This window comes from Hemitrygon akajei, chromosome 24, assembly GCF_048418815.1.
Source record: "Hemitrygon akajei chromosome 24, sHemAka1.3, whole genome shotgun sequence".
In the NCBI taxonomy this organism is placed as follows: Eukaryota; Metazoa; Chordata; class Chondrichthyes; order Myliobatiformes; family Dasyatidae; genus Hemitrygon; species Hemitrygon akajei.
In genome coordinates, this window is record NC_133147.1 from 20,828,567 (window position 1) to 20,852,653 (window position 24,087).

At 46.0% G+C, this 24,087-nt stretch overlaps 1 protein-coding gene across 4 annotated transcripts in view; it reads left to right on the forward strand.

The window, feature by feature from the left end:
• The window catches only part of LOC140715935 (uncharacterized), a 67,051-nt gene extending 43,408 nt beyond the window's left edge, over window positions 1–23,643 (forward strand). For 2 of the 4 annotated variants that reach the window (XM_073028506.1, XM_073028507.1), the window contains 3 exons: window positions 18,221–18,293; window positions 22,139–22,301; window positions 23,329–23,643. In XM_073028506.1, the coding sequence (XP_072884607.1) occupies window positions 18,221–18,293; window positions 22,139–22,301; window positions 23,329–23,374 (282 nt within the window). In that variant the 3' untranslated portion in view covers window positions 23,375–23,643. The remainder of the gene's footprint in view (window positions 1–18,220; window positions 18,294–22,138; window positions 22,302–23,328) is intronic. The other 2 variants (XM_073028505.1, XM_073028508.1) reach the window with 1 other exon arrangement.
• The last annotated feature ends 444 nt before the right edge of the window (window positions 23,644–24,087 follow it).

Below are 24,087 nucleotides of genomic sequence, written 5' to 3' on the forward strand. Positions count from 1 at the left end.
ATGAAGAGGAGGAAGGTGACGGAGATAATGAACCAAATGTTAGCTCTGAGACCCTTAGGCACCATCTCAGATACGGATGCACACCGTAGGGAGAATGTGGCTGAAGATGCAGCAAAAACCATGCTGCTTCAAAGGACTTGGCCAAAGATTGTTCAATCTGGTGATATTAATCCAGAAGTTCTTCAGCAGTCAAGAATGAGGCATACAGTACCGTGCAAAAGTCTTGGGCACTCTAGATTTCTTTTCATGGTTTCAGATGGTAAGGCCTCCACAGAGCTCTGATCTCAACATCATCCAGGCAGTCCGGGACTCCCTGGGGAGACAGAAGCAAGCAAGATGGCCAAAGTCCACAGAATAACTGCGGCAAGTTCTCCAGGAGGTTTGGAAAAACCTACCAGCCGATTTTCTTTAAAAAAAAACTGCGCAACAGTGTACCTAAGAGAATTGATGCAGTTTTAAAGGGTGGTCATATCGAACACTGATGTCCTGCCAAAGGGTCTCGGCCCAAAACATTGACTGTAATTTTTTTTCCATAGACGCTGTCTGGCCCGCTGTTCCTCCAGCTTTTTGTGTGGGTATGGCACTGAACAGATTTTGTTTTACTGTTTACTGCTCTTTACAGTATTTTTTTTGATAGTTAGAAACTTCCTATTTCATTATTTCTGAAAGCATCTTCACTTTGCAGAATTCTTTTTATATCTGCCTAAGACTTTTGCAAAGTACTATAAAACCGGGTGGTTACAGCTAGACAAGAGCAATAAACACAGAAAGGGTGAGGACAAAGAAACAGAAGTCAGGGTCGTCTCATACTCAGACTAGAGGTAACAATGATAACAGTTAACCTATAACGTAGCAAGGTCCAAGAAACATGACTTGTCACTCGGAAGCTAAATAGCAAGTTCTCAGAGAAACTGAGAAACTTCATGAGAAAAGCAAACTAAGATATACAACAATTACTGGAAAACTTATGGAACAATTACATGTATGGAGGTGAATATTTAAAAATACAAGCGAGTGTGTGGAAGTTAACTACAAGTGAAATAAAGATTCTCCACCTGAATCCAAAGCCGGCTAGTGGTGTAGTGGCATCAGCACTGGACTTCACGGTGAGTGGTCCCTGGTTCAAATCCGGGCGGCTCCTTCCATTCACGCTGGGTTGAGCGAGCTCTGTTAAAAAACAGATAAATCAAGTAAAGTCAACTTTTATTGTCATTTCGACCATAACTGCTGGTACAGTGCATGGTAAAAATGAGACAACGTTTTTCAGGACCATGGTGTTATATGACACAGTACAAAAAACTAGACTGAACTACGTAATAAAAAAAACACAGAGAAAGCTACACTAGACTACAGACCTACACTGGACTGCATAAAGTGCACAAAAACAGTGCAGGCATTACAATAAATAATAAACAGGACAATAGGGCAAGGTGTCAGTCCAGGCTTCAGGTATTGAGGAGTCTGATAGCTTGGGGGAAGGAGCTGTTACATAGTTAGAAACATAGAAACATAGAAAATAGGTGCAGGAGTAGGCCATTCAGCCCTTCGAGCCTGCACCGCCATTCAGTATGATCATGGCTGATCATCCAACTCAGAACCCTGTACCTGCTTTCTCTCCATACCCCCTGATCCCTTTAGCCACAAGGGCCATATCTAACTTCCTCTTAAATATAGCCAATGAACCGGCCTCAACTGTTTCCTGTGGCAGAGAATTCCACAGATTCACCACTCTCTGTGTGAAGAAGTTTTTTCTCATTTCGGTCCTAAAAGGCTTCCCCTTTATCCTTAAACTGTGACCCCTCGTTCTGGACTTCCCCAACATCGGAAACAATCTTCCTGCTTCTAGCCTGTCCAATCCCGTTAGAATTTTATACGTTTCAATAAGATCCCCCCTCAATCTTCTAAATTCCAGTGAGTATAAGCCTAGTCAATCCAGTCTTTCTTCATATGAAAGTCCTGCCATCCCAGGAATCAATCTGGTGAACCTTCTCTGTACTCCCTCTATGGCAAGAATGTCTTTCCTCAGATTAGGGGACGAAAACTGCACACAATATTCTAGGTGCGGTCTCACCAAGGCCTTGTACAACTACAGTAGAACCTCCCTGCTCCTGTACTCAAATCCTTTTGCTATGAATGCCAACATACCATTTGCCTTTTTCACCGCCTGCTGTACCTGCATGCCCACCTTCAATGACTGGTGTACAATGACACCCAGGTCTTGTTGCACCTCCCCTTTTCCTAATTGGCCACCGTTCAAATAATAATCTGTTTTCCTGTTCTTGCAACCAAAGTGGATAACCTCACATTTATCCACATTAAATTGCATCTGCCATGAATTTGCCCACTCACCTAACCTATCCAAGTCACCCTGCATCCTCTTAGCATCCACCTCACAGCTAACACCGCCACCCAGCATATGCGAAATGCGAATATATATGCGAAAGATTTAGCAAGGTTGTGTGACAAGCCAAGAAAGGAGCAACAGCAACAACCCTAATCCAACAAGATCATAATTGAGAGGCTGTGGACACACTCTAAGATGGTCAATGCCATGCCAGAACTGCAATGCCAAGCAGAGTCGAACTACAATTATCCGTTATCTGACAAACAAGGTGTGGTGAACTACATTACCTGTCTGGACACGCCCCCTGCTGACTGCTCCTGTGGCTCCTCCCACAGACCCCGGTATAAAGGCGATTGAGGCCTGAGCCCGGCCTCTCAGTCTCCAGGATGTAGTATGGTGGTCAACCACTGCTTGTTCCTTCTTCCAGTCAATAAAATTGATGCACCATCAATAACTCTCTCTGAGACATAAAGGTGAGATATCGGCTTTTATTGACTGGAAGAAGGAACAAGCAGTGAGTGACCACCATACTACATCCTGGAGACTGAGAGGCCGGGCTCAGGCCTCAATCGCCTTTATACCGGGGTCTGTGGGAGGAGCCACAGGAGCAGTCAGCAGGGGGCGTGTCCAGACAGGTATATGTAGTTCACCACATCTTGTTTGTCAGATAACGGATAATTGTAGTTCGACTCTACTTGGCTTGAGGCGGGCGGCAGGCTCTATCACTTCCTGCACGTCCCATTTGGTGTCACAAATGGTGTCTCGGTCTTCCAGAGGGAAATGGACCGGATGGTGGACCAGTGCCAACTGAAGGCCACATTTCCCTATCTGGATAACATCACCATCTGTGGGCACGACTGGCTGGATCACAACGCCAACCTCCAACGATTTTTCCAAGTGGCCGAAGCCCTGAACCTTACTTATAATAGGGACAAGTGTGTGTTCGGAACCACCCGACTCGCTATCCTTGGGTATGTCGTGGAGAATGGGGTCATTGGCCCTGATCCCGACCGTATGCGCCCCCTGTTAGAACTCCCTCTTCCCACCACTCTCAAAGCCCTCAGACGGTGCCTGGGCTTCTTTTCCTATTACGCCCAATGGGTCCTCCATTATGCAGACAATGCCCGCCCCCTGGTCAAGTCTACCACATTTCCCCTCTCTGCCGAGGCCTGCGCAGCCTTCTGCTGCATTAAAGGGGACATTGCCAAAGCAACGATGCATGTGGTGGACGAGACCATTTCCTTCCAAGTAGAGAGTGACGTCTCTGATGTCGCGCTGGCTGCTACCCTCAATCAGGCAGGCAGGCCAGTAGCATTCTTTTCTCGTACCCTTCAAGGCTCTGAAATTCGGCACTCCGCAGTGGAGAAAGAAGCCCAGGCCATAGTGGAAGCTATTAGGCACTGGAGGCACTACCTCACCGGCAAAAGGTTCACCTTGCTGACCGACCAGCGCTCAGTTGCGTTCATATTCAGCAACCAACAGCGGGGCAAAATCAAAAATGATAAAATTTTGCGGTGGAGAATAGAACTCTCCACCTACAACTATGATATCCTGTACCGGCCTGGAAGGCTCAATGAGCCCCCTGATGCCCTATCCCGGGGAGCGTGTGCTAGCGCACAGCTCGACCAGCTATACGCCCTCCATGCACATCTTTGCCATCCGGGGGTCACCCAATTTTACCATTTTGTGAAAGCCTGGAACCTGCCGTACTCCCTGGAGGACATCAGGACGATGACCAGGGACTGCCAAGTCTGCACTGAGTGCAAACCGCACTTCTACCGTCCTGAAACAGCACAACTTATCAAGGCCACCCGCCCCTTTGAGCGACTGAGTGTTGACTTTAAGGGCCCCCTTCCCTCCACCGACCGCAATGTCTACTTTCTCAACATTATCGACGAGTACTCGCGGTTCCCCTTTGCCATCCCCTGCCCCGACACCACTACCACGTCCGTCATAAAAGCCCTGCGCCAGCTCTTCACTCTGTTCGGATATCCCTGCTATATCCACAGAGATAGAGGGTCCTCCTTTATGAGTGATGAGCTGCACCGGTACCTGCTAGCTAGGGGCACTGCTACTAGTCGGACCACGAGCTATAATCCCCGGGGTAATGGACAGGTGGAGAGGGAGAATGCCACAGTGTGGAAGGCCACACTTTTAGCCCTTAAGTCAAAAGGGTTGCCGGTCTCTCGATGGCAGGAGGTCCTCCCTGAGGCATTCCACTCTATCCGCTCCCTGTTATGTACGTCCACCAATGCCATCCCTCACGAGCGCCTATTCTCTTTTCCCAGGAAGTCTGCCACTGGGACCACCCTACCGGCTTGGCTGACGTCCTCAGGGCCAGTGCTGCTCCTGAAACATGTGAGGAGCAATAAATACTCCCTGCTGGTCGAGAGGGTTCACCTTCACATGCGAACCCCCAGTATGCCATCGTGGTCTTACCTGATGGGCGGGAGGACACGGTCTCCGTCCGCGACCTGGCACCCGCAGGAGCAGCAGACCACTACCCCGAAAACTCCACGGTAACTATGAACCCTGTACCCGAGGTGACACCGCGCACACCAAGCCCTACACAGACTCCTCACGACACTCCTATACCAGGCGTCTCGTACGCGTATATACCAGGTGCCTCGCACACGCGTGAGGGATCACTGATGCCTAGTGGGCTGACACCTCCAGTTAGGCCGGAACCAGCACAACCACCGTCTCCGGTGCAATCACCACCGGCACCTGTGCAATCACAGCCAGAGTTACGTAGATCGCAGCGACAGATTCGACCACCTGATAGACTTAACCTGTAAATATACTTGTAAGAAACTTCGCCACATGGGGACTCTCTTTTAAAACAAAGGGGAGGTGAATGTGGTGAACTACATATACCTGTCTGGACACGCCCTCTGCTGACTGCTCCTGTGGCCCCTCCCACTGACCGTGGCTCCTCCCACAGACCCCTGTATAAAGGCGATTGAGGCCTGAGCCCGGCCTCTCAGTCTCCAGGATGTAATATGGTGGTCAACCACTGCTTGTTCCTTCTTCCAGTCAATAAAAGCCAATATCTCGCCTTTACGTCTCAGAGGGAGTTATTGATGGTGCATCACAAGGTCTAACAAACACTGGAGAGTCTGCAGATGTTGGAAATCCAAAGCAACACACACGCAATGCTGGAGGAACTCAGCAGCTCAGACAGCATCCATGGAAAAGAGTAGACAGTTGATGTTTCAGGCTGAGATCTTCCTTCAGGACTGGGAGAAAAGGGATGAGAGGCCAGAGTAAGAAGCTGGGGATTCCTGAAGAAGGGTCTCGGCCCGAAACATTGACTGTTTACTCTTTATTCTTTTCCAGAGATGCTGCCCGACCTGCTGAGTTCCTCCAGCATTTTGTGTGTGTTGCGTAGTGTGGATGCAGAGGGTTTAGTGCTTTTGTTGCATATTAACTTAGGTAAGAAACTCAGAGGGAAGCTGCCTGGATAAATAGGTGGGGGGAGAGGTTATCCGGCAGATGATAGGTAAAGCCAGATGGTTAGGAAGGTCAGGGGCTGGAGAAGAAGGAATCCGGTAGGAGAGGCGTGTTTGGCTACTCACAAGCTCCCCAGTTCTCACACTCCCTTTCCCACTCACTGGGTCTGTGGTTCCCACGTACCATTTCAACTGAATCCACAAGATAATTTTTTATAATGCACTGTAACATCTGCGGCGGGGGGTGGGGGGGGTTGAATGAGGTGATTTGAATTTCTGATGATAATCCAGAACACCAGCTGGTCCAGGACCCACCTTGCTGGCTTATCGGAGTGCTGCAGTAAAAGGGGTGAAATGAAACCATCCTTACGCTCTCGCAGAAGACTTTCTGGAACTCGGGACCTGTGACCTTCACCCCGGAGATCACACAAACATTTCTTCCCGAATACAGACCCCGCCCACTTTGTCTGTGGGCGCAGGTCACAATCGATGTGGAGGCCGCACGCACTCTCACTGCTTCTATGCAGTCAGTCCCTAATCCAGCTATAGAGGTCTGGGACTTGCATCGCGGGTGTATGAAACATTAAAAGCTGCACCAAGGAGCAGTTTACACCCCTGGTGGCACGGTGAGGCATCAGTTGTGGGTGATTTCCTACCCTCAGCAGGAACGGGTATGAAATCTGTGAACAGTTTTCCAGTACAACAGGGAAAAGATATCGCGAGGAAATCTGCAGATGCTGGCAATTCAAGCAACACACACAAAATGCTGGTGGAACACAGCAGGCCAGGCAGCATCTATAGGGAGAAGCACCGTCGACATTTCGGGCCGAGACCCTTCGTCAGGACTAACCGAAAGGAAAGATAGTAAGAGATTTGAAAGTAGTGGGAGGAGGGGGAAATGCGAAATGATAGGAGAAGACCGAGGGGGTGGGATGAAACTAAGAGCTGGAAAGGTGATTGGCAAAAGGGATACAGAGCTGGAGAAGGGAAAGGATCATGGGACGGGAGGCCTCGGGAGAAAGAACGGGGGAGGGGAGCACCAGAGTGAGATGGAGAACAGGCAGAGTGATGGGCAGAGAGAGAGGAAAAAAAAGTGGGGGGAAATAAATAAATCAGGGATGGGGAAAGAAGGGGAGGAGGGGCATTAACGGAAGTTAGAGAAGTCAATGTTCATGCCATCAGGTTGGAGGCTACCCAAACAGTATATAAGGTGTTGTTTATTTCACTTGGTCCTGACGAAAGGTCTCGGCCCGAAATGTCGACAGCGCTTCTTCCTATAGATGCTGCCTGGCCTGCTGTGTTCCACCAGCATTCTGCTAGGGGAAAAGATAGGCTGCTTTTCAGTGGTGGGTGCTGTCCATGAGCAGGGAGGTGCTGAATGTTGGCAAACATCGGTCTTGAACTCACCCAGCACCTCCCCCCACCGCTTATTATGCCTCCCCCCTTTATTGTTAACTCATTCCTGCTCAGATGATGCAGAGAGTTGACTCAGAGGAGAAGAGTGAGGAGAGCAAAGTGGGACACCTGTGCATTGGAATTTGTGTCTGTCTCTGCCTCAGTTCTGGGTCTGGAGGCTGGAACGCCCTTGATCAGAATGGAGAGTTAAAAAAGCTCTTCTTCCTTTTCCCCATTCCCTGCATATGTTTTCACTAGTGTTTTTATTCCCCCAACTCTATTGGAAAGTAATTGCCTTGAAATATCAACTCTCTTTCTCATTCGAAAGATGTTGCCCTGGTTCACTGAGCTGTCTCGCGTTTTCTGTCTTTGATTCCAATTTCAAACTTCTGCAATGTTTTGAATTTGTGCAATCGGTGTAAAATTACAATCCAGGAACATCTTGTCCACCTGTGTAAAAGCATACTGCAAAAGGAAAAACTATCAATAATGTCACAGTTTTCTTCAATTTCAAAATATGACCACTGGTTTTGGTCTTCCATCTTATCAATGTGTAACCAATCATTAAGCTCGAGCTTCACTTTCAATTCTGAGCATAATATCCATCTATCAGACGCCTGTGAGCAGCAATTTAAAAGAGATTTATGTTTGTTGACAATCCACTTTAAATATTTTCCCTAATATCCAGCCTTGTTGACAATATGTAAACTAGTTAGTTATTTTATATAACAATTATGACTTTTAAAGGTGTAGCGGCAAAAGATCGATCCAAAATCAAAAGAAAACAATTGCGCCAGTCTGCGACCCCATGGCTTGTTATACTTTTGTGACAAGTCCACAGCTCCAGTGATTGCTCCAAAGAGTCATATTCGCTATTCCAATCCTTTATTAGCAATTAGCAACACATACAAAATGCAGGAGGAACTCTCACAGTTTCACCTATCCCTACCGCCTTGTACTTCTTCCTCACACCCCCTCTCCCACCTTCTTACTCTGACTTCTGCACTTCCTTTGCAGTCCTGTCCCGAAACATTGACTGTTTAATCTTCTCCGTGGATGCTGCCTGGCCTGCTGAGTTCCTCCAGCATTTTGTATGTGTTGCATACAATTAAGCATTACTGAATGTTATCTCAGCGGTCAGCGAAGATATAACCTCCGCGGTCCCAAGCTACAAACCCCCACAAATTAAGCAAGAATACGTGACTTATTCCCTCTCCCTTTGACCACACCCCCCACCCATGTGACTAGTTACCATAATAAATGCGCAACACAAAATACAATTCAGATAGAGAACAGATATATGGCTCCCACAAAAGGATTGTACATTTAGAGATTTCTGAAGGTAGAAAGATAGGCTGTTAAGATGGCATATGGGCCAATTCTTTTGCTGAGAGGTTGAGTACAAGAGGCAAGAGTAGGGAGATCATCTTAAAACTGTATGAAATGCTGTTTCTGCAGTTGGAGTCAGAACATACATATATGTCACTATATACAACCTGGAGATTCATGTTTCTCTGGCTATTCTCATAAATCCATAATAGTGTAGCAGTGTGCTACACGCAGCGCTGCAATAACGACACGGGGTCGGTGAGCGGCAGTTGCGAAAAAGGTTTATTCAAACTTCGCGGCCTTGCTTTAAAGCCTTCCTGATCCTGCCCTCCCCGGGCGGGAATGCTGTAGGGGGCGCGTATTCACAGTCTCGTCCCGCGCGCGGGCTTTTCCCCTCGCTGGTGAAGCAGGCTTGGCGCCCTCTTTGGGACCGGCCTCAATGCCAGCGCGCGCCGCTTTGTGAGCCGGTTCGAGTGCGCTGGGAAGTGGGTCGCCACAATAGAATAATAACCATAACAGAATCAATGAAAGACCACACCAGTTTGGGCATTCAACCAGAGTGCAGAAGACAGCAAACTTGTGCAAATACAGAAATAAATAAATAATAATAATAACAACAACAATAAATAAACAAACATTAAATATTGAGAGCATGAGATGAAGAGTTCTTGAAAGTGAGTCTATAGATTGTGGGAACATTTCAATGATAGGGCAAGTGAAGTTGAGTGAAGTTGTCTCCTTTGGTTCAAGAGCCTGATGGTTCAGGGGTAACAACTGAACCTGAGGGTGTAAGTGCTGAGGCTCTTGTGCCTTCTTCCTGATGGCAACAGCAAGAAGCGAGCATGACATGGGAGCTGGGGATCCCTGATGATAGATGCTGCTTTCCAGTGACAACTCTTCATGTAGATGTGCTGAATAGTGGGGAGGGCTTTGCCCGCGAGGGACTGGGGTGATTCCACTAATTTTTATTTGGATTTTCTGTTCAAGGGCATTGGGGTTTCCAAACCAGGCTGTGATGCAGCCAGGCACTATACTCTCTGCCACACATCTATAGAAGATTGTCAAAATTTAGAAGTCATGCTGAATCTTTGGAAACTGTAGTGGCACTGCTGTGCTTTCCTCAACACAGTAAAGTTTTAATAAATTTTATAATAGATTAAAGTAATATTCAATAATATTGACATTCCTGGGGCATCTCTAGGTTCCCCAGAAATTAGTGGAATTTATGAAAATTATTGGGACACAAATAACTCGGAGGCTCTAGGAATCCCTTAATGAGTTCATGGCACAGTCCCAAGCTCTGGAATTGACTTCCTAAATCAATCCACCTCTCTATCTCCCTCTCCTCCTTTAAGATGTATCTTAAATCTGAACGCCAAGCTTTTGGTTATCCCTTCCTGATGTGGCTCAGCGACAGATTTTGTTTGATCTTGCTCGTTGTATTTCAGATGCATTGTGTTGAAAGCACTGACATCTCATAACAGCGTTACCCATCAATATTAGGATGGGGAGACATTTTTTGGTGTGAAATTAGCACTTACCTTTCCTTGCTTAACACTGAGCCATTTTAATTCACAACAAGAAGCAGCAATTATATTAGAAAGCTGCAATATACTCGTTAGATGTAATATGTATTCACCAGATGTTGCTGCCAGGCAGTTGAATGAAATGAAATGTTTCACAGAGGAAGATTCTATTTAGTATCTGAAATGAGGAATCTGATATAATTTGACAAGTGTAACAAAAAAGTATGATTTTGAGGTAAACAAAACATACTTCCAGCTATTCTTGTAAATATATTATTTGCAGCTTCATAACGTGTCACAGGCATAAATGAAGCTAAAGTGCACATTATTAACCATATAACCATATAACAATCACAGCACGGAAACAGGCCATTCCAGCCCTCCTAGTCCGTACCGAACTCTTAATCTCACCTAGTCCCACCTACCCCCACTCAGCCCATAACCCTCCACTGCTTTCCTGTCCATATACCTATCCAATTTTACCTTAAATGACACAACTGAACTGGCCTCTACTACTTCTACAGGAAGCTCATTCCACACAGCTATCACTCTCTGAGTAAAGAAATACCCCCTCGTATTTCCCTTAAACTTTTGCCCCCTAACTCTCAAATCATGTCCTCTCGTTTGAATCTCCCCTACTCTCAATGGAAACAGCCTATTCACGTCAACTCTATCTATCCCTCTCAACATTTTAAATACCTCGATCAAATCCCCCCTCAACCTTCTACGCTCCAATGAATAGAGACCTAACTTGTTCAACCTTTCTCTGTAACTTAAGTGCTGAAACCCAGGTAACAGTTATTGAATATTGTTTCAATAGACAATACACAATAGACAGTAGGAGCAGGAGTAGGCCATTTGGCCCTTCTAGCCAGCACCGCCATTCACTGTGATCATGGCTGATCATACACAATCAGTACCCCGTTCCTGCCCTCTCCCCATATCCCTTGACCCCGCTATCTATAAGAGCTCTATCTAACTCTCTCTTGAATGCATCCAGAGACTTGCCCTCCACTGCCTTCTGGGGCAGAGCATTCCACATATCCACCACTCTCTGGGTGAAAAAATTTTTCCGCATCTCTGTTCTAAATGGCCTACCCCTTATTCTTAAACCATGGCCTCTAGTTCTGGACTCACCCATCAGCAGGAACATGCTTCCTGCCTCCAGTGTGTCCAATCCCTTAATAATCTTATATGTTTCAATCAGATCCTTTCTCATCCTTCTAAATTCCAGTGTATACAAGCCCGGTCGCTCCAATCTTTCAACTAAGTCCTGGAGTGAGGGGAATAGTCTATATTGGTTTCAATGTGCATTGCAGAAGCCCTCGGTGCAGTGATACTGCTGTGGCGTATCCCAGGAATTTAACCTCACCTTCAAGATATTCCTCGGGATCGAATGGCTTGTCATGTGAGGAGCATTTGATGGCTCTGAGCCTGTACTTGCTGGAGTTCAGAAGACCGAGGGGTGACCTCATTGAAAGTTGAAAGTTCCTCGACAGAGCAGGTGTGAAGAGGATGTTTCATGTGGTGGAGGAGTCTAAGACCAGAGGATACAGCCTTAAGATAGAGGGCCGTCCTTTTAGAATGGAGATGAGGAGGAATTTCTTCAGTCAGAGGGTGGTGAATCTGTGGAATTTGTTGACAGATTTGTGGAGGCCAAATCCTTATGTATCTTTAAAGCAGAGGTTGATAAATTCTTGATTGTTCAGGGCATGAAGGAATACGGGGAGAAGGAATTAGACTGGGGCTGAGAGGGAAAATGGATCAGCCATGGTGAAATGGTGGAGTAGACTCAATGGGCCAAATGGCCTAATTCTGCTCCTCTATCTTATATATAACTTCTGAAGTTTGCCTGGCTTTTCTCAAAGTGAATTGAGCACTCCATCCAAGATCAGTGCTACCCACTTGTTTCTATGGTGTGAATTCATGAGTTTTGAGTTTACAAACCAGTTTATACATTAACAGGATTTTAAATGGTGTTTCTTTTCAATGACATTTGCTGCACTAAACTAACAATTATGCTGATGGGTTTGTATATAATAGATATATTACTGGCAGTCAGCAATAAATGTTTGAGTGATTCCAATGAAACTTCAGCTGTATCCTGAAAATGATGTTGTTAGGTACGTTTGACAATCTGCTTGTTAAAAGCAAGTATCTAATTAGCCAGTCGTGTTCAGACCAAACATCAGAATGGGGAGGAAATGGGTACAAGGAGGTACATAAGGACATAAGAAACAGGAGCAGGAATCGGCCATCCGGCCCGTCGAGCCTGCTCCGCCATTCAATAAGATCATGGCTGATCTGACCATGGACTCATCTCCACCTACCTGCCTTTTCCCCAGAACCCTTAAGTCAAGTCAAGTCAAGTCACTTTTATTGTCATTTCGACCATAACTGCTGGTACAGTACACAGTAAAAATGAGACATTTTTTCAGGACCATGGTGTTACACAGTACAAAAACTAGACTGAACTACATAAAAAAGCAGCACAGAAAAAAACTACACTAGACTACAGACCTACCCAGGACTGCATAAAGTGCACAGGACAGTGCAGGCATTACAATAAATAATAAACAAGACAATAGGGCAGCAAGTTGGTGTCAGTCCAGACTCTGGGTATTGAGGAGTCTGATGGCTTGGGGGAAGAAACTGTTACACAGTCTGGTCGTGAGAGCCCGAATGCTTCGGTACCTTTTGCCAGATGGCAGGAGGGAGAAGAGCTTGTATAAGGGGTGCGTGGGGTCCTTCATAATACTGTTTGCTTTGCGGATGCAGCGTGTAGTATAAATGTCCGTAATGGTGGGGAGACCCCGATGATCTTCTCAGCTGACCTCACTATCCGCTGCAGGGTCTTGCGATCTGAGATGGTGCAATTTCCGAACCAGGCAGTGATGCAGTTGCTCAGGATGCTCTCAGTACAACCCCTGTAGAATGTGATGAGGATGGGGGGTGGGAGATGGACTTTCCTCAGCCTTCGCAGGAAGTAGAGATGCTGCTGGACTTTCTTTGCTATGGAGCTGGTGTTGATGGACCAGGTGAGATTCTCCGCCAGGTGAACAACAAAAAATTTGGTGCTCTTAACAATCTCTACCGAGGAGCCGTCGATATCGATTAATTCCCCTACAATGCAAAAATCTATCCAACCTTACCTTAAATATATTTACTGAGGTAGCCTCCACTGCTTCATTGGGCAGAGAATTCCACAGATTCACCACCCTCTGGGAAAAGCAGTTTCTCCTCATCTCCGTCCTAAATCTACTCCCCCTAATCTTGAGACTATGTCCCCTAGTTCTAGTCTCACCTACCAGCAGAAACAACTTTCCTGCCTCTATCTTATCTATCTCTTTCATCATTTTATATATTTCTATAAGATCTCCTCTCATCCTTCTGAATTCCAGTGACTACAGTTCCAGGCGACTCAATCTCTCCTCATAGTCTAACCCCCCTCATCTCTGGAATCAACCTGATGAGCTTCCTCTGCACCGCCTCCAAAGCCAGTATATCCTTCCTCAAGTCAGGGGCCCAGAACTGCACACAGTACTCCAGGTGTAGCCTCACCAGTACCTACTGAGGGTAGCTAATAAAATGGCCACTGAGTGCATTAAGTGGCTAGCAGAGATTTTCTAATCAGATTACGACAAGGTGGGTTTTGAGCTACGCACTCTCTGAGATCACTGAAAGCAGGGTCCTTAAGAGTTGCTAATTACCTCCCCTCATTAACAACACTGTTTTTCCTCCCCCAGTTTATCTGGTTTAGTCATTAAAGCTTATCCGTTTTGCAATAATATCTTTATAGGCTTGAGGGTTTTTATGTAGACCTTGCAGTTTCAGACTAGGGCATATACAATGTACATATGAAAGGACCCCTGTTTTATAATTGGAATTATATCCTTTTCAACTGAGATCAATTACTTTCAGCTGTCTGGATAAAGATAAGTGCGACAATAAAACATTCCTGTCCTCAGTGGTCAGAGCGCAGTCTTTGGTGAGCATCTGGGCATTCACGTTGGTCTTCGAGTACACAGGGTGACATTGATGCCAATTAGGTCCGTCGTCGATCACTATTGACTTCGGCAATATAATCAGACCTCGGATTATATATTACTGAGATTGAAAATACGGCAGGAAGCTCTCTGGATAGCTTGTAGCATGTGCCGAAACTGAGATCTTCCTTGTAGCGTGGACGACCACAACCTTTTGATGCCTTTTGACTTGGCCGGCTGAATGCAGGGTTTCATAGCTTGAAGGCATTTCCGGCTAAGGGTCATGCGGACAGCAAAATTTTAGGAGGTGATTGGGGGAGTGAAGTACAGGCTCGGAGATGGGAGACGGGAGGAGCAGGAACGGGGAGAGAATCGCCAGACTGTTGGGGATGCGTTAGTCGGGGTTTCACCTTCCTCAACGTTAAAAACGAGAGAAAGTCTGCGGATGCTGGAAATGCCAGGCAGCATCTAGGAAAAGAGAGCAATCCTACTGAAGGGTTTCGGCCCGAAATGTCAACTGTACTCTTTTCCATAGATGCTGCCCAGCCAGCTGAGTTCCTCCAGCAATTTGTGTGTGTTCCTCAATGTTAACTGGGAGTGCCTTGGTGTGAAAAGCTTAGAGACGGTGGACTTTGGAATACTGCAATGCAAGGGAAAGCGGTCAGAGAAGGAATGGATGACCACCAGGTGGAAGAAGGAGATAGTCAGAGTAATCTTGGAGTATCTGTCAATAAATACAATAATGGAATAATAAACATGAAAATGTAGGACGTTGTTGAGTGATTGTTGTGGAAGAGAATGAATCCCAGCTTCACAATATTACCAGAATTGTTAATATTGTGTGGAGTGGAAGTCAAACTCGGTCAGGCGGAAAGTACTATACTGTGCCTGTCCTTCTTTCCCAGCCGAACCACCTTGAGTGTGCTCTTCATTAAGCTCTTTTCTCATGAGTGGGAGAACGTTGGAAGGGACAACTAATGACTGAACACGGCATTCACCTAATGCAGAAGCAGGGTCGCCATCTGCGGCTCAAGACCGCCCCCAGCCCGAGCCCCTACCAGATCCGGGACGCTCTCGTTATGGCAGAAAAATTGGTGCACAGCTTCTGGATCAGCCCGAACGGTGTCTGCTTTACAGAATGTATGAATCATCGATTGTGCTTTTTACCATGCATACGTATTGCAATGGAGGGAGGGAGGTGAGCAGGAGACGGGGGATGGGGAATGTATGCAACTCCTAATATCCTTGCTATTGACAGCTCCAAGAGTTTTCACTCTATATCAGGCTCCAGGCATACCATGGAGCTCGTTTTAATCCTTACCAGGATATCATAGAATGAGCTGGATTTTCACATTCATCTGAGCACGAGGCCCTCCTTTGGTCGGGGTCACCGGTGGATATTGCGTCCCAGTTGTCCACGTGATACGCAAGCCACGGCAGTACGATATGGAGAGCAAACTGTTGCACATGCAGCTGCTGAATCCAAAAGAGCAGCAGAGACCGCTACGGTTTGGCGCCAGTCACCGTAGAACCCAACGTTGGACTGCTTTAGGGATTCCAGCTCCAGATTTTTCCTCAGGGTTCACTCCCGAAGCCTCTCCCATGAGTGGGTATTGCCGCAAGGCAGCGGAGGTTTGAGATCAGAGTGTTCTTTCTCCTCGAGGAGCTGCCAACTAAGGCTGACGAGCCCCATCTGCCCAAAGTGACTGGATTTTAAGGAGCCACTAACCTGCCTTTGCCCCTTCTCCTGTCAGTAGAAACAGTTCCGCTGGGCTTAGAGGCTAAGCCACATGTGAAGGCTAGGAGGTGGACTTGATCGTCAGAGGCAATTTGAGATGCACACCATTGGGAGCGTTTAATAGGGAGGTGGTCTGGCCCCTGCACACGTATCAGGCAGGCCCACCAGCGTGCGGACATGTCCTGGGGCTCGTGAACCAGATCCCCAGCTATGGGTAAATAGCCCCACTGCCTTGTGGGCAGCCTCGGGAGAGTTGAAGGCTACGGGAGTAAACCCAGACAGCAAATCCGGAGTGGAGCCCCTAAGGCGGCTGGACGTCATTGAACATCCTTCCAGCAGCTCCTGCAGCCAAGCTGGTGCCAAATGTATTGCTTCATAAGCTTTCCTTTGGACTACACTGGTGAGGCCGAGAGGGGGATCTTGGTGACTGGGCATCTCAGGATCTCCGTACCTTCTACCCAGGCTTGTGGTGATGATGATCACCCATTGTCCTTTAAGACAGACGGTTGTCAACCAACAGGTAGTGGGAGTTTATCCCCTGTGTCTTCCCCGGATATGTCAACATTAAACATAACAGGCCCTTCAGCCCATAATGTTGTGCCAGCCTTTTAACCTACTCCAAGATAAATCTAAACATTCCCTCCTACATAGCCCTCCATCTTTCTATCATCCATGTGCCTAAGGGTTTCTTAAATGCCCCTAATGTATTTGCCTCTATCACCACCCCTGGCAGGGTGTTCAACGCATTCACTACTCTCCGTGTAAAAAATTTCTGACATCCCCCTTAAAATGATGCCCCCCTTGAATTGCCCTGGGAAAAAAGTCTCTGGCTGTCCATTGGTGGATCGGACTGTTTAATTTTAATTGTCATTTTCTTTGCAGTTTAACAATCAATTCTACTTGTATTTTAAGTAGCCTTTATATTATCTTGGCTGCCTGTTATGCCGCTGGCATTTAGGGCAGCAATGGAGGTCCTCCAGCTCTGGCGGTGTTCAGGGCTTCCTTCATCCTGTCAGTAGCTTCCTCTCAGTTTTCTCTACTGTCAGCCATGCGAGTCCCAGGTGGAGACTCAAGAATACCGTCACACTCAGATGTAGAAGGATTCTTTATTGCTGCTTCCTTAACGGTTTTGTTTGACCAGTCAGAGTTGTTGGCCCTGAGCAGAACCCCCGAACCTGGAGGTCTGGTGGACCACTCCTCGTCTGACCTTTACCCTTTGACCTGTTTGGCATAGGTGACCCTACCAAGAGCCAAAGCATAAGCATAGCTCTCCGGGTCATTGAGGCACGCAAACCCCCAAACCCTACGACAAGGTTGTGGCTTTTTTGGAGAAGCCTTTATATACGTAACAATCTAATATGCTTCTAGTGGCTACACAAAGTTTAATTCTTTAGGCTTCTTTTTTCTTTCATTAAGTGAATAACTGCTTGTTGTTCATTTACAGCAGTACTGAAGAAGTATTTTCTAATTGGATTATTGTTATCTCTGGGTGTAAAAGTTTTATGCTCGGTGCCATCTTTAGTTTCTCTCTCCTTCCAGTGGTAAGACTGTTCTATTTTTGTTGTCTTTGTCGTATCATATCCTAATAAAGTAATAATGAAGCAACAAGTTTTATAACCTGTTCCCGACTTCCAAAACAAACCTTGGATTTAAGCGCCAGAATGCAAAGTCGCTCTTTCTATGCCTCTTACCTACATACGAGGAGTGATTAATATGTTCATGGACTAAGGTAGAAGGAGTCCATTTTAGAAAACCTAGCACATTTATTTTTCAACATAGTCCCCTCCTACGTTTACACACACAGTCCAGCGGTTGTGGAGCATACGGATCTTGGACCTCCATAAAGTGTCCACAGGTGGGTGATTGATGAATTTGTGGCCTAAGGTCAAAGGAAATGAGTTATACAGCTCTCGTTCCATGCACATGCAGTTCAACTCTTTGAGTGATTAGGCAGGAAGTTTGAGGTTAATAACTCATCTCCTTCTACCTTAGGCCACGAACCTATCAATCACCCCAGATGAGTTATTAACTTCAAACTTTCTGCATAATCACTCAAAGAGTTGAACTGCATGTGCATGTAACGAGAGCTGTATAACTCATCTCCTTCTACCTTAGGCCACAAACTTACCAATCACCCACCTGTGGACGCTTTCTGGAGGTCCAAGATCCGTATGCTCCACGACCGCTGGACTAAGTGTGTAAATGTAGGAGGGGACTATGTTGAAAAATAAATGTGCTCGGTTTTCTAAAATTGACTCCTTCTACCTTAGGCCACGAATTTATCAACCACCCCTCGTAGAACAGACCCTTTGGACCATGATGTGTGCCGACCACACTGCCAAGTTAAACTGCATCTCTGTCCATATTCTCTGCATTCCTTTGCAAGTTCATTGCAAACCATCAGCCTATCCACCACAACTTAAAACTTACATAATATCTTTGTGCTTTAGGTCAGAGAAGTCATCAGTCTCGGGGAATCCAAGGATTCTGCTGCAAAATCTGCATCTGCTCCATCAGAGAAAGGTAACACATACAAATATATACAAATGCCTTTATTGTCATGGAAACTGGCAATACTTTGACTGGTTTTGCAACAAAAGCTTGCGCTTGCCGAAGATCTGAACAAATAAGCATATTTGTGAAAAATGGACTGGGTAATATTATTCATTTTACTTCTAGAGATGCAGCGCATGAGAATTTGCATCCAGCGTTCTGCTCATGATAATCTCATGCATAAAGCACTTATTCCCCTTAATATGAAAATAACCCAAGCCAGAACGTGCAGTACAGCACATAGCGGACTATTGATATGTAAATATATATACTTGAATTTCTGAAAAGGGACAGTTCAGAATTTCCTTCAGGTACACTTCAGCTTCTAAATTCATTAGCCATAGAGAACATCAATTATTCAATTGGGACACATTGATTTGTAACATCTGAATTACTGCTCACAACACTTAGAACCTGTGCTTGCGAATAAAACACTTCCTCTGCTTAAGAGCACCCTTGTAGAGAAACAGAATCCAAAGGACATGGGGAAATTGTTAAATTCCTATCGAGCTTTGATCGAATTGTACAGAAGAACTAGCATTCTGAATGTTGGTTGCCATGAAACCGAGTCAAGGTTGAGCATTGCTGAGAAACCGCGGAACCATTCTACAAAGATGTCAACCAGAATAGAGGGAAGTTTCAAACGCCGTGGCTGTCTTCTCCAGCAAATATAGCACAAAGCGCTTGCAGCCTTTAAAATTCATGAAGTAGTTCAATAGTAGAGAGGAATCATTTCCACATTCAAGTAATTCCCAAAAAAAGAGAGCATCAAGGCAAATGGACAACAACATCAAATAAAAAAAACAAACTTTAAGTGATGGGAGTGTGAAACTCACTGTATCCCGATAACCATCATGCAGGCATGACGGACACGGGAAGAGAAGGGAATACAGAATAAAGGAATACAATAACAAGAGGTAATATGTGACGTGGAAAATCAGTGTGCAGTACAAAAACTTCAAGCTTTCCGAGTATACACAGGACTGTGCAAAGCTCTTGGGCACATTTATATAGTTAGGGTGCCTATGACTTTTGCACAGTACTGTATTTGTCAGCGTGGAGTGGAGAGTGAGTTTGTAAGTCTGGCAGGAGTGAAGGATATTGAGAATGGCGAAGGTGGAGTGCTGTGGGAGGGGTGTGGGACAGGTGGCCAAGAAGGTGTGGCGGGGGGAGGGGGGTGGGGTAGTGCGGGTGCAGACACACCCAGCCCTGAGACACCAGGTAAGGTCATTTGATTCCAAACGATTGGTTTATTGATGATTACAGAATGCCTCTCTGGTGCTTCCCTCTCCCTTCGCACTCTCAGTCCACAATAGAGACCCATATCAGAATCAGGTCTACCATCACTCGCATACGTCATGAAATTTGTTTTTTTTTGTTTCTGGCAGCAGTACAGTGCAATACATAAAAACAGTTCTGTGCAAACGTCTTTGACACCCGAGCTAGATAAATGAGCCTACAACTTTTACACAGCACTGTAGTTCCCTGAAAGTGCTATCAAATATAGTCTGGCTAGTGAAGAAGGCGTTTGGCACAGTGACCTTCATCGATCAGTATACAGTGTACAGAAGTGGGACATTAAGTTGCAGTTGTACAAGATATTGGTGACGAAGCACTTGAAATATTGTATTTAGTTTTGTTCGCCCTGTAAAAGGAGACCCCATTAAGCTGGAAAGATTTAAGGCTAGCTGTCCTACAGTCCTACAGTCCTGACAAAGGGTCTTGGCCCGAAACGTCAACAGTGCTTCTCCCTATAGATGCTGCCTGGCCTGCTGTGTTCCACCAGCATTTTGTGTGTGTTGTTGTTTGAATTTCCAGCATCTGCAGATTTCCTCATGTTTGAAGATTTAAGGCTGTTGCCTGGATTCACAGGAGTGAGTTACAGAGCGAGTTATGACTCCTAATTAGAGAATGAGGGGTAATCTTATAGAGGTGTATAACACGAGGAAATCTACAGATGCTGGAAATTCAAGTAACACACACAAAATGCTGGTGGAATGCAGCAGGCCAGGCAGCATCTATAGGAAGAAGCACAGTCGACGTTTTGTCCTGACGAAGGGTCTCGGCCCGAAACGGCAACAGTACTTCTTCCTATTGATGCTGCCTGGCCTGCTGCGTTCCACCGGCATTTTGTATATGTTGCTGGAGGTGTATAAAATCATCAGGGATAGATAGGGTGAATGTGCAGAAACTTTTCAGGAACTTGAGGGCATAGGTATGGAGGGGGAGAGATTTCATAGGAACTCAAGGGACAACTCTCTTTTTTCCCACCCAGAGGATGGCCTGTATATGGAAACAAATCCCAGAGGATGTAGTTGAGGCTTGTACATTAACAACATTTAAAACACATTTCACAGGACGGGAAAGCTTTAGAGGGATATGGACCAAGTATGAGCAAATGAGACTATCTTAGATGGTTGGCCAGAACCACTAGGGCCATTGCTGTATGATTCTATGGCACCAGCTGGATGTGATGTTGCTTTTGGCCAAAGATTGCACCCAGCGTCCTGCACCCGTGCTGAACTTGTCGATTTCATCCACTTTACCTCTAGACTCCACCTGGCCCTCAAATTCACCTGGTCCATTTCTGATCCCTTCCCTTTCTTGATCTCATTGTCCCCATCTCTGGAGCCAGCTTATCCACCGATGTCTATTATGAACCAACAGCCTCTCACAGCTACCTGGTCTATACCTCGTCCCACCCTGCTACTTGTAAAAACGCCATCCCCTTCTCTCAATTCCTCCATCTCCGCCGCATCTGCTCTCAGGATGAGGCTTTTCATTCCAGAACAAAGGAGACGTCCTCCTTTTTCAAAGAAAAGGGTTTCCCTTCCGGCACCATCAACGCTGTCCTCAACCACATCTCTTCCATTTCACGCATGTCTGCTCTTACCCCATCCTCCCACCATGCCGAGATAGGGTTCCTCGTCCTCACCTACCACCCCACCAGCCTCCAATTCCAGCACATATTTTTCTGAAACTGGATCCCACCACCAAACACATCTTTCCCTCTCCCCCTCCACTTCTGCTTTGCGCAGGGATCACTCCATACGTGACTCCCTTGTCCATTTGTCCCTCCCCACTGATCTCCCTCCCACACTTATCCTTAGAAGTGGAACAAGTGCTTCACCAGCCCCTACACCTGCTCCCTCACTACCATTCAGGTTCCCAGTCCTTCCAGGTAAGGCGACAATTCACCTGTGAGTCTATTGGGGTCATCTACTATGTTCAGTGCTCCCAGTGTGGCCTCTTGTATATCGGTGAGACCCGACGTAGATTGGGAGACCTCTTTGCTGAGCATCTACGCTCCATCTGCCAGAGTAAGCGGGGTCTCCCAGTGGCCACCCATCTTAATTTCGCTTCCCATTCCCATTCCGATATGTCCATCTATGGCCTCCTCCATTGTCGGGATAAGGCCACACTTAGGCTGGAGGCACAACACCTTATATTCCGTTTGGGTAGCCTCCAACCTGATGGCATGAACATCGACTTCTCAGACTTCCAGTATTGCCTTCACTCCCCCCCCCTTCATCATTTCCCATCCCCTTGTCCTCTCATGTTATCTCCTTGCCCGCCCATCGTCTCCCTCTGATGATCCTCCCCCCCACCCCCTTTCTTCTTTCTCCCATGGCCTTCTGTCTCTTTCACCAATCAACTTCCTAGCTCTTTGCTTCATCCTTTCCCCTCCAAGTTTCACCCATCACCTGGCATTTCTCTCTTCCCTCCCCCACCTTTCAAATCTACTCCTCAGCTTTTTTTCTCCAGTCCTGCCGAAGCCTTACACCCTGAAGCGTCGACTGCACTTTTCTCCACAGATGCTGCCTGGCCTGCTGAGTTCCTCCAGCATTTTGTGTGTGTTGTCCAGCCCATTTCGTCGTGTCTATTTCATAGCAGAAGGGGCAAGAAGAAATTATGGTGGCAGCTGCCACAGGACTTTTCTTGTACAGAACACACAATGGAAAGTTTCCTCAATCAGAAGTAAGGCCTTTTCTTTAAATCGCTGTCTGCTTTTTGATCAACAACAGAATCACACGTACATAAATTTAGATTAGATTATGAGGACACTCAGTCCTCGTTTATTGTCATTTAGAAATGCATATGCATTAAGAAATGATACAGTGTTCCTCCAGAGTGATATCACAAAATAAAAAAAGGACAAACCAAAGACTCACACTGACAAAACCACATAATTATAACATCAGTTAAAAATATATGCTGGAAATATGTGCAAACAGCAGTGCAAAGCAATACCGTGATTCGATAGACGCAGACAATGTACGCGGTTTAAAAAAGTCTCAAAGTCCCGATCGCATCCAATAGTCCGATCGTCAGGCTGCAAACTTCCAGGCACTGACAATTAATACCTCGTAAGCACCCGACAACAGCAGTCTCTGAGTCCGTCCGAAAACTTTGAGCCTCCGACCAGCCCCTCCGATACAGCCTCCCGAGCTCCATCCTCTGCCGAGTGCCTTTGACCTTGTCCCGGCCGCCGAAACGAACAAAGCCGAGGTCTCGGAGCCCTTCTCCTCCAGAGATTCCGGACCGCACAGTAGCAGCAGCAGCGAAGCGGGCATTCCAGACATTTCTCCAGATGTTCCTCCACGCTCTCACATCTGTCTCCATCAAATCAGGATTGTGCACTGATCCCCTACTTAACACGGAGCAGATATGCATTCTCTGGAGAGGCCGCGTGGGCTGCATTGCGCCGCCGTCTTCTTTGATAAAAATTTGAATTAAATGATGAAAATTCCTCTCAAAAGAACAGGATCTTTTACTAATCAACACAATTAATAGTAAATTAAGTCACTGATCAATATTTGTGAAATTTTACCTTAAGCAAAATGTGCTTGCTTGTCAACGGAAAAGTAACCACTGCGATTCCATGCCAAAGAAAGGTCCAATCCAAGTGAAAGACATCTTCCACCTGCATACTTTTCAATATTTCTTAAGTTATTGCTGAATGAGAATTAATTTGATAATAATGCATTTTCTCTCTTGTTTGCAGAGGTCTATGTAAACCATCCAACATTGCCATTGAACCTGGAGCGTGATGTCGTTATCGTACTGGCAGCTCACTTAGCTCTGATCGTCTCCATTCTGCTTTTAGGCTGCAGGAGTCTGCACGTCGAAAAGCGTGTCATTAACGACGATGTTAGCATAGAAGAGCTGATTGTTACCGTTGGCTTAATCAGCTGTATAACAGTTGCATTAATAGTGCTGATGGGGGCTACGATTACCTTATTCATTCGTATATTGCTAGCAAAGTTCCCATAAGTCCAATTCAACTCTCCAAAGCAATAAATTGTATAATTGCTACCACACAGATTATTTTTTGGTTTATTTACAAAAGGATGTTATAGAGTAAGTGAATAAGTTTTTTTTAAACAAAAAAAAAGATTTAGGAGCATAAATACAAGAATATACAGGAAATTATTTGGTTTGGTATTACTTAATACACACATCGAGTCATAGAAAAATGCAGTACAGAAAAAGGCCCTTAGGCCCATCTGGTCCAAGCCAAAATCATTTCAACCACCTACTCCCATTGGCCTGCACCCAGACAACAGTCTTCCATACCCCTACTATTCCATGTACCTATCCAAACTTCTCTTAAACATTGAAATCAAGCTTGAATGCATCACTTGCGCTGGCAGCTCATTCCGCACCCTCTCAACCCTCTGAGTGAAGATGTTTTCCCTTATGTCGCCCTTAAACATTTCACCTTTCACCCTTAACCCATGACCTCTAGTTGTAGACCCACCTA